At 57.6% G+C, this 10,674-nt stretch overlaps 1 protein-coding gene across 1 annotated transcript; it reads right to left on the reverse strand.

Moving 5' to 3' along the window:
• Positions 1–1,029: 1,029 nt before the first annotated feature.
• On the reverse strand, positions 1,030–3,568 carry NKX2-2 (NK2 homeobox 2). The gene is made up of 2 exons (XM_004441950.3): positions 3,265–3,568; positions 1,030–2,343 (listed from the first exon to the last, which is right to left on the reverse strand). The coding sequence occupies exons 1-2, from the start codon at positions 3,521–3,523 to the stop codon at positions 1,781–1,783; spliced, it is 822 nt and encodes a 273-aa protein (XP_004442007.1). The 5' UTR covers positions 3,524–3,568; the 3' UTR covers positions 1,030–1,780.
• Between the last annotated feature and the right edge of the window lie 7,106 nt (positions 3,569–10,674).

The following is a 10,674-nucleotide window of genomic DNA, read 5'->3' on the forward strand; positions in this document are numbered from 1 at the left end:
TTTACGCCAAAGAGCTGGCCTGGGCGACCGCGCGCAGCCAAATGCTAGGAGGGACGAGGCACGGGATCTGGTCCAGGGAGAGGGGACTGGAAACCCGGAAAGGATGGGGGCAGAAGGGAAGGGGGAAGGCTTGGTTTGCAAGGATTGCCACTGACTCCGGGTCCTTGGCTCTCCCCGGCCAAAGAGCCTGGAGGAGGCCGCAACAACCGCCTCCTTCCCCCGCGCCCCAGTCCCCGGGTCCCTCCTTACTGCCAAAGCCTTGAGCGCCCAGAAACCCGCCCCCCATTCCCGCGCCCAGGTCTTATAGCTGTCTCCTAGGCCATCTCCGGTCTGCGGATTTTGAAAAGGGGGTGGAGAGTGGAGAGAAAGCAGACCAGTCTCAACCTCAGCGCCCCTGCCCCCCCTTCTTAGCACGAGGTAAATCAAATGCAACAAAGTGAAAGTCATCGAGTGTAGAGGCTTCAACAGCTTCTCAGGCTGAAGGAGCCACTCGTAGATTTGGGCGAGCGAGGGGGGCTTGCTCTCCTCGCCTTTGCGTTTTCCAAAGTCACTTTTTCTCCCGAAGCCAGGACGCTGCCGCCCTGATCCAGACAGCACACGACGCCAGGAGAGAGGCCCGGGAGAGGGCGGGCGACCCCGGGCTTCGGGTCTACAGCTGGAAGGCCCGAGGCCAAGCGCTCGCGCCCGGGTCCGGGGTCCGAGGCGCGGGGCCTGGCCCGCCCGCCCGGGTGAGGGCTGTCCGGGAGGCTCTCCAGCGCCCCGGGCGCCCCTGGTCCCCGGTTCCGAGAGGAAGCCGGGTGAGAGCGCGGCCAGCGGCCTGGCCAGGCTCCTTGCCCGAGGCCTCTGGCCTGGTGCAGGGCGACACAGTAAGACAAACGGGAGGGCTGGGCTTGGTTTTTTTAAACACAGGATTTTTATTAAAATTCTTAATTAAAAAATGGAAAGCTTTCAGCGCCCGGCGCTCTTGGGGAACCGCACGGAACCGCTGAGCTCCAAGTTCCGGGGCTCAGGACCCGGAGGATGGGGCAGAGGGCTTCTGGCCTACACATTTTCCTTTTTCATATTTAAGAAATGTTTGCACTGAACAAAATAAGAAAAGAAAAAAAGGAAACAGGGGAAACCAAACATAAGCAAACCAAAACAAACCACAAAGAAAGGAGTTAGGCTCCGAGGGGGAACAGGCCCGCCCTGAACGTCATTTTGGCAACAATCACCATCGATATTTACAACGAAAAGCGAAATCTGCCACCAGTTGTCAGAATGTTTACATGGCCATAAATATTTAGCATTTTCTTATTTAAAACAAGGAGACAGATCTATATTTTAAAGTGTTCTCCACTTGCTTAAGACGACGACGGCTGACAATATCGCTACTCACACAAATCTATATTTTACAAAATTCACAAAAGCAGGGGGCGGAGGGCGGGTGTTGGTCTTTTTCTCTTCTCAAGTGAAGATATTAACGCCGGAACGTTTGGTCCCCGTGGGGAGAGGCAAAGAAGCGAAGCTGCGCAAACATTCTGTAAACACGGCTTATAGTTCAGCCCTCTCCGAAGGTTCAAAAGGAGAGAGGGATGGGGCAGAACTGGGTGGATGGACTCTGTCACTCCAAGGAGGCACAGGCAGCCTCCCGGCGCCAGCACAACGGAGCCGAGAGTCAACTGGACTCGATAATAATCATCATAACCATAATAACCACCCTAAGGGCCGAGTCCGCGCCGCCGCCGCCGCAGCCGGGGTGGGGCCTGGCCTAGGGCCGCGAGTCTCCGAGCGGCGGCGCTCACCAAGTCCACTGCTGGGCCTGGACCAAGGGGTGTGCTGTCGGATACTGGGGGGTGCTGGCCGAGCTGTACTGGGCGTTGTACTGCATGTGCTGCAGAGACTGCGCGCTGTAGGCCGAAAAGGGGATGCCTGCCTGGAAGGTGGCGGCTGCCAGGTCCTGGGCTTTGAGCGCGTGGCACGGTTTGCCGTCCCTGACCAAAACGGGCACGGCCACCCGGCGCGGCGAGGGCAGGGGCGTCACCTCCATACCTTTCTCGGCCCGGGCGCGCTTCATCTTGTAGCGGTGGTTCTGGAACCAGATCTTGACCTGCGTGGGCGTGAGGCGGATGAGGCTGGCCAGGTGCTCGCGCTCGGGCGCGGACAGGTACCGCTGCTGCCGGAAGCGCCGCTCCAGCTCGTAGGTCTGCGCCTTGGAGAAGAGCACCCGCCGCTTCCGCTTTTTGCCCGCGTCCCCCCCGCCGCCCGGGGTCTCCTTGTCATTGTCCGGTGACTCGTCGGCCGAGGGCTCCGGGGACTTGGAGCTCGAGTCCTGGGGCGCTGCGCCGGCCGCCAGCCCGTGCACTGGGAGAGAGAGAAGCGCGTCAGGCGCTTGGAAGCCGCACGCCAGCTGGGCCAGACCCTGCGCGCCTGGGAGCCTCCGTGCGCCTCAGCCCTTTGCGTCCTGCAGCCCGGCCCCACTGCCTTCGCTTTAACCCCAGCCCTGCTCCACGCATGACAAAGCCGTCGACTTTCCCCAGGGAAAAGAAGAGAAGCGGCAGGAGTGGGGGCTCGGGGCTTGCGTTTCTGGGGGTTCGCACAGGGTGGGTGCGTATTTTGGGGGAGTGGCGCGCAGAGACGATCATCGCGGGTTAAGGGCTCCGGCCCCCTTAAGCAGTTTCCTCTCCGGAGAGACGTGGGCAGATTTTTAAAAGAAAAACCCCACAATCCCGGCATTGATCGGTTCAGCCATTTAAGGCAGGTTTTTGGGGGCTTGCGTTTTTGCTTTCGGACTTTCTCGGCACCATCCGCACCGCACAAAGCGTTCTCTATATCGTGCAGGGGGCAGGGTGAGCTATTTATACCCGGGCCACCGGGAGCCTCCCCCACCCTCTACCCGTACCCCGAGGCTGGCTGGCTCGCTCCAAAGCTCCAGGCCAGTCCCTCCCGGCTGTCGGAAGTGGGGGGGGGGAGCTCCGGCCAGAGCCATCAGTCTCAGCTGACTGCTGTAACCAGCTCTTGGGAGGTGTTCCCCTCCCCCTTTTCCTCCTAATTTCTCGCTTTGAAAAAAAAGTCTGAGACTTAAGACTTTTTCCGGGACTACGAACCTTGACGAGGAGTAAAGAGTTAGGGCATTGTAAATAAGTGTTAAAAATCTTTCTAGGGGCGCAGGGTGAGGGACCCAGGCTTAAATGGCTCCGTCCCCTTTCTCCCCCAGCGTCCAGCCTGGGCTTCGGCCACAGGAGGCGGCGGCCACGGCTGCGGCGGCCAAGTTTCGCTACTTACGGGAGTACTGGAGGCCCTCGGCGCTGGCCAGCCAGCGCGTATACGGGTTGTCGCTGCTGTCGCAGAAGGGGTTCTTCAGGGGCAGGCTCTGCACCTTGTCCAGGGCGCCCTGCCCCAACGGCCCGGCCCTCCTGGCAGGCTCCGGCCCCTCGCCCTCCTCCTCCGGCCCTTCGGCCACCGAGCCCTCCTCATCGTTGGTGTCCGGCAAGTCCAAGATGTCCTTGACCGAAAACCCCGTCTTTGTGTTGGTCAGCGACATGGCTCGGGACCCCGCAATTTATGTCGCAAAGTTGTAGCTTCACTTGGTCAATTCGTGGCGCTCCCCAATAGGGTCGGGGAGGGGGTATGGGGGGAGGGATTGGGGGAGGGGAGGGGGGAATGGGCTTTAATTATTGTGATAATTATTTTAAAAAAGAGAAAGAAACTATAGGGAAGGGGAGGGAAAAAATGCCCAACGCAGCGTATGCCTCTTCTCTGAGAGCACGCGGAAAGGGACGCAGGGAGCTGGCGGCCTGCGCCCGGAGCCCCGCTGGCCGGGCCCTAGTTTGTAACTCCAGGAGAGGTGCCAAGGCGGCGTCAGCTTGGGCTCCGGCGGCCGCTCGGCGCGCGGTGGCGGCTGGTGGCGAAGAAAAAATGGGCCATTGCCCGAGCGATCAGTCCATATAAGGCTGGGCTCCACTCACGAACCTGGGGAGAGGGGGGAGGGGGAGAAAGAGAGGGAGGGAATGAGGGAGGGAGGGAGGGGGAGCGAGAGAGGGAGCGAGAGAAGGGTGGAAAAGAAGGGGGGGAGACATTAAAACGCAAAGGTTGGACACGTGTGGGCGGGTCTTGGAAGTCAAGTGGATGAAGACAGTATTTGCAGATGTGAAATTGTGGGTTTTGGGGAGCTCTGCGCTCCCAGCCAACGGCCCTCTAGAGCAAGATGAGAGGTGTAACGTGTCAATTAATTGCAAAGACGGGGAGAGCTTTTTTCTCCCCCTAGTATTTACATACAAAGGACCACCGCGTCGCTCGTGAGTCCACACACTTGCAAGGGCCGTTTTAACAAATTGCATCTTAAAAAAACCGGAGGAGGAGAGAAAACAAAACAGAAACCAAGAAGAAGGAAAAAAAAATCCTCCTTAAAATTCACCAGTTCCTACCTCCCCGCCCCCGCGCGCCCACCCCCAGCAGGCCGGAAAATTGGCGATTTGTGGCGCTTTTGGAAAAGGGGGAGGGGGCGAAAACTGAGCCGCGGAAATCTCTCCTTCGCATCGCTGGTGGTTCCCTAAACAAGATCCGGTTCAAATGGCAAGAGCCCAACTCCTGTAAGCCTCCTAGGTCAATATTTTGGTTGAGGCTTAAGGATGAGCACCAGAAATGACAAGGCAAGTAATTGATTCTAGTTAACGCCGAAAGAGACCGAAACCCAGGAGAGGGATGGCTCGGGGTGGGCCGGAGCCACCACCAAGCGACACCCCCCCTCCAGCCACCCTTTATTTGCTAAAGACTTATTTATTTCCTTCACTCCGCCTTCCCCTTACCCCCTCCATTTCTCTGCGGCCGACGAGCACTGCGCAGTTCACTTTCGGCTTTGCAGGCGGCCCAGGGAGGGGCGGGGTGGGGGTGGGGAACTCTAACTTGGGCGGTGTTCGGACCCGGCCCCGCCGCCTCTGGACTCCGACGGCCGCGTACTCCGAGTGCAGGGAAGGGCAGAAGGCCCGGCAACCTTCCTGCCCCCTATTATGCCTCCTTCTCCAGCCCCCTCCTTCTCCAGCCTCTGGCAAGGGTGGAGCGGCGGGAAGGGAGAGGGGCGAGGTGGGGGGCGGGAGCGCTGTCTCCAGCCAGGGTGAGGACCCCGAAAGCCGGGGGGAGAGGGACGCAGGGCGGGCGGATGATGCTGCGTTTTCTCCGGAGTTTTCTTCTCCCAGGCGAGTCCTTTAATTTCGTCTCCTTTGGGTGCGATTGGAGGACACGCTCCAGGCTCCCACCTTGCGTTGGGTTAGTGTGAAGTTCACAACCTCTCCCCCGCCTGGGAACTGAACTTTCCTGGGACAGCGCCTCCTCCTCGGCGCTGGGGAGGAAAAATCCACGCCGCGTTTCCCACCCCTCCTTCCAGTTTTTTTTCCGGGGGTGGGGTGGGGTGTGAGTTGTTTTGCTACCTGATGCTCGTCCGCTCCTGGCGAGCGTCAGGTTGGTGCTTGGCCTGGGGGCGCGGAGGGGCGCTTACGGCCGCGGGGGGTCCGGGTCTGGCCTCCCTTCTGCCCCTGGCCGGGGCCGCCTCAGCGCTGGCCGAGCGGAGCGCGCGGGCGCCGCGCCCTCCTCGCGCGCAGCTGCGGCCGCCGCCGCGCCCCTGTCGCCCCCGGGTTGCCAGCGCCCGGCGAGGGCGCCTCTCCCCGAGCCGCTCGGCGGCTTTCTGCAGCCCGCGCTGCCTCGCCCCCAGTATGTGACGTGGGTGACAATGGCCCAGGTTCGAGCGAGCCCCTCGTCGGCGCGTCCTGGGTGGTCGGACCCGGGCAAACACAAATACAAACCGATTGCTAAGCTGCGGACAATGAGCGAAATGTAGACAAATGTCCCGCTCCCGTTGGAAGCCTTTGTCCCGGCTCGGTTTTTGCATTTATTTCAGTGGCGAAATAATACATGATTGACGCTCTCTTTCAATGTGTCCTAACTGTTTGGAATAAATCTAAGGTTGTTCCTAGTTGTCATGGCATTCAACCCTTTTCAATGGACTATCTCTTCATTCATTTCTGAATCCGTCCACAATATTAAGGAAACCCCTTCATGTCGACGCTCCCCATTCCTCTCTCTCTCCTCCTACTTTTTCTTTTTTCCTTTCTCCCCCTCCTTCCTCTTTTTTCCCTGCGAGAATTAGAAACTGGTTTGAATCGTGTTCCTCGAACCCATTACTTTTCTTGCTTTTTTTCTTTCTTTCCAGCCTCTGTCTTTCTCAGCCTCCCTCCTCCTTGCCTCCCCCTCCCCGCTTTCACGTGGGAGCTCTCCTTCCTGTCCAGTCTGAGGAGGGAAGCTGGTTCTTCAGGAGTCCAGGAGGCCCCGAGTTTGGAAACAGGGGCAGGGTGGGCCTGCCCCAACCATTGTTGCTCAGCGCTAAATAAATAACTGGTGAGAAAAAGTTCCTCAACCCAATCATTGCAGAAAAGACCCTCCTGTGGTTCCTTCTCTGATTCCTCTGTCCCAAGGGGGAGGAGGGTGTCTCTTGGGGACAGGGCAGACTCCAGGGATGGGGAAGGGCCAGAAATGAGTCTGCGGGGCCAAGCCAATTCTTGGGTTGGGTGGAAAATGGTCTTTGGGCAAGAAGTGTCCCTTTTTGCATACTCCCTGAACATACCCTCTGATTCCTCTGTCTCGAGGGTGAGAGGGTGAGGCACCCCCAGACAGCTTCTATGGAGCCTGCTCACTTCCTCAGCTTGAAACCACCTAGTTCCATTTAGTTCCCAACTCCTCCCTCCCTTCCCCCAGCATAGTGGGCCTTTCTCCCAGGATCTAATTGGCATTGCCGCTGTTGATCATGTCCCCTCCCCTCCCCCTGGGAGCCTGCATGGTGGGCAGAGCACCTGAGAGACAGACCACTGTTTTCCTACGGGAATCCAGTCTCCTGGGAATTAATCATGGAGAGAGAGTGCTGACAATGGCGCCTTGAGAAGGTGGCCCCCAGCCCAATGCAGGAAGGCTGGGCTCCCCACGGCAGGTGCCCCTTGGCCTCAACCAGCTGGAGTCTTCGGTGCTGCAGGTTGCAGGGTCCCCTTCCAGGAGCACTTGTGGGGCCACACTTCCCCTGCCCGCACAGGCCGTCACCTGCTCTCACTCCCTCCTCCACCCTCACCCCAGCCTGTGCTAGTGCTTTTCCCTCCCCTAGACTTGGGGCCGTGGGGCAGGGAGGGAGCTGGAGGGAGCCTCTGTCTAGCCTCCTGCCGCCCCGCTCGCACCCTGTGGAGCCGGATCCACTGCGCTCAGGGTCTGTCTCTTGGGACCTCGAGAGTCCATTTTCCCCATCGCTTCGTTGCCCGTGTGGTTCCCACGTCTGCGTCCAAAGCGCTGACATTTGCAATTGAAAAGGCGCTGGGAGACCACTGGGAGGCCCGTAATTGAAGGGGAGAAACTCCGCTTGTTAGAGGAAGATCATAAAATGCAAGTCCCCCAGGAGTGGCCTGCAGACGCTGGGAGGCCGGCGCCGGACCAGCTGGCGGCCAGGGGCAAGTCCGGTGCCCAAAGCCTGCTCCAGTGTCTCCCCGATTTCGTGCGGCCTGAAGAGCGGGGGGCCAGGCAACACACACACCTTGACACGCGTATTAGACAGGTGATTGCATTCCGAGGACTCCCCCGGAGGTCTTGCTGGGAGCACCACAGTCCGGCCTTTTCCAGCCAGGGATCTCCTGTTCAGCGAGATCCTGCACACCCAGCAGGTTGAGAGAACCCAGCCCCACACCCCTGCCTCCTCTCTAGAGTCCTTTATTAATGTCCCCTGTCAGTTCTGAACATATCAGTGTCCCCTTGCACCAGTTTCAGCTCTACCTGGATGTGTTCTAGTCTCCCCCACTGGGGATTCTTTGGTAAATTCTTTCCCGGTTCCATCTTGCAGCCAGAAGACAATGTCCTGGGTTCCAGTGTGTGTGGGCTTTGGGCTTTACTGCCAGCGTCGGGGGAGCTCGTGAGCACTCTGCAGTCACTGCAAAGTTGGGGACGAAGTTGAGAGGGTTGATCAAAGTTTGATCGAAGCTTGTTCTAGGCTGCAGGAAGACGCGTTTGGCTTTCTTTGGTGAGCAAACACCACCTAGCGTCCCTGCCAGGGTCACTCGAGCTGCCAGAGGTCCCCTGCCTCTGGTCTTTATTCTCAGCGTTGGTGCTCCAGGTTCTTCACAAATCTCGAACTCTGTACTCCTTCTTCCTACGTTTAGAATGGGCGCAAAGGGAGCCACCAGCCCCGAGGGGAGGTGAGGGAGAGGAGGAAGAGAATCTTTCTCCTTGGAGGCTAGAGGGAACCTCCTTTGGGAAGCTTCTCAGGCCGCTAAACTCCTTTCTGCAGCTCTGGGTTCCGGCGCGATTGAAGCGCAGGCGGCTGGAGAGGGCGGCGGGGGAGCTGAACAATCGCCGGAGGCCCAGGAGGGGAGGTGAATGTACACAGGCTAAGTGGCCCCACTCCAGGACAAGTGGCCCTCCAACTCGGCCCAGTGTTTACCTGTTTACTTTCCCAGGTAGCTCAAACACGAGCGCCTTTTCTGAGCTCCGGATCCCGGGGGCAGCCCTGGTGCGCCCTGCATGCCCAGATTCTGGCTTCCGCGCACCACCGCTTTACGCCCCCTGTTGGGGGAGGGGTGAGCTCCTAACAGCAGCAAACAAGGCAAGAAAGGAAGATACTTTTGGAAGGCAAGGAGAGGCCTGGGCACAGCCCAGGCATGGGAACCCGGCTTCGTGCGCCTGTGGATGAAGCGGGCGTGCTGGGGCGGCATCCAGCGCCCCTACTCCGCGCCTTTCTGTCTCAGTTCAGGGCTTGAGTGCCTCTTGGGAGGCGCTCTGCTCACATCCATCCTCTTTCATGCTGGTGAAAGCTTGCTGGGTAGGTGCGCCATCCAGGGGAGTTTAGGACAGAAAAAGTCCTCGGGGGGCACCTTGGGGGCCAACTCTAAAGGGGAGGCGGCCTTGAGGAGTCGAAAGCTTAGGCAGCAGCCCTAGGCAGCACCCCTCGCCCTCCCCACCCACAAAAGCGCTTCCAATCTTTAAAAATACAAGGTCTTTCCCCTTTATTTGGAAACACTAATTTGTTTGACTTCATTTCTTTTCTTTCATTTTTTTTTTGAAATGAAAAGAGGTTGAAAAGAAACTCCTTCTCTGGTACAGTGTGTGGCTGAGCTCTCAGCTCCACGCACATCCTATCTCAAATAACACCCTTCAAGTGGGTTAGTTTATTGTCTGGTTAGCGCCAAGGTGCAAGTGTCTGTCTTCATTCCCTCCCGGAACAAAGCGCGTTGCACCTTCCTGCTCTGGCGAGGACTAGCGCGCGGACGCCAAGGTTCGGTCAGAGGCGGAAGGTTCATTTTGTCGCGGGTGGGAGACACGGCGCGTGGCATGCACTCTACATCAATGGGGAAGGAAAATGACGCCCAATCTGTTACCTTAGACCGGAGGTAAAGACGCTCACCTTTAAGATGCGCACTTCCAAAACGGCCCCGATGGTGGCTTCAGCTTCAGGTAGGGGAACAGGGGCTGCAGCAAGCAGGGGGATCAGCTCTGGCGTCCCGGATGAAAGAAGTCCTGGAGTGTGGCCCAGGGTACCACCCCAAGCAGGGACTTTCCTAACCAGAAAACTGAAAGTCAGAGTTGTCTCTGGTGGGTCCAAACCCCAACTGGCATGACCTTCTGCCCCTAGAAGAAGGAAACTGAGGTCCTTGGAAGTCCCTGCAGCCTACGGGGTGGAAGAGTGAACTGGGTTGGGAAGGCCTGTCAATGTGCAACTTACTGTGAGGCTAGACCAAGACAGGGGCAAATCTCTGGCAGGGGAGACTCACAGCCACCGGACAGATGGACCAGAAAAGCGGGGACTAGTGTGAAGGGAAAGGAAATCTCAGCTCACTTTGGGTTCAAGCCTAAGGTGACTTTTTTCTTCTTTGGTCCATATTGTGTTAACTCTTAGAGGGGAAGAATGATTGGGTGCCTTCCAAGACAATCCTCCCAAGTCATCAAGAAAGTATAGGGCAGATAAGTTTCCCCTGCCCAGAGACTGAGCTCAGATTCTGTGTCTGGAGAAAAGTCCCCTCCCTTCCTCCGGAGCCCCAGGAACTCTGTGAAGCCATGGAGAGAAGAGCTGATCTTGAGACCTAGATCCTGGAGTCCCCCCAGCAATTAATTGTGGGTGCAGGACGCAGGCACCCACTGAGCCACCTCCCCTATTCTTTTATCAAGGCAAAATACACAACACTTTCCCTATTATCTACCTTCAAAAAAGGGGGGGGGGCACATATCTCCTGAGGACATAAATTGTGATAGAAATTAGGATTTCTATTTCTATTAATCAGCCTCATTGTGTGGGCGTAAGACCCCGAGGACATATGTTAGGACTTTGATAACTGCACTTTAATAAGATATTGGAAAATGCATCCAATAAAATAAAAGGCAAGAAAAGCCGTTTAACTTTCATGGCTGTTAAATTGAACACGAAATCTGGCTCCGGGCGCGCTACAAAATGGAACCGGCTTCCCTCCAATATTTGCTTTAAAAATGCAGCTCTAAGCCCCCCCTTGGGCCAAATGAGCCTGTCCCAGCCAATCCATTGTCACCAGTTTATTGGGGAACCAAACGCCACGTCCCCCCAGGCAAACCCCTCTGCTTTATTCGTTCGCGCTGCTGTAAAGATTAAATATGTTACAATGAGATTACGCATCGTCGATGTTGCCTTCAGGAACGTTCTTCCAG

Source organism: Ceratotherium simum, chromosome 21 (assembly GCF_057802395.1).
Source record: "Ceratotherium simum simum isolate JZ-2026a chromosome 21, ASM5780239v1, whole genome shotgun sequence".
Taxonomy (NCBI): domain Eukaryota; kingdom Metazoa; phylum Chordata; class Mammalia; order Perissodactyla; family Rhinocerotidae; genus Ceratotherium; species Ceratotherium simum.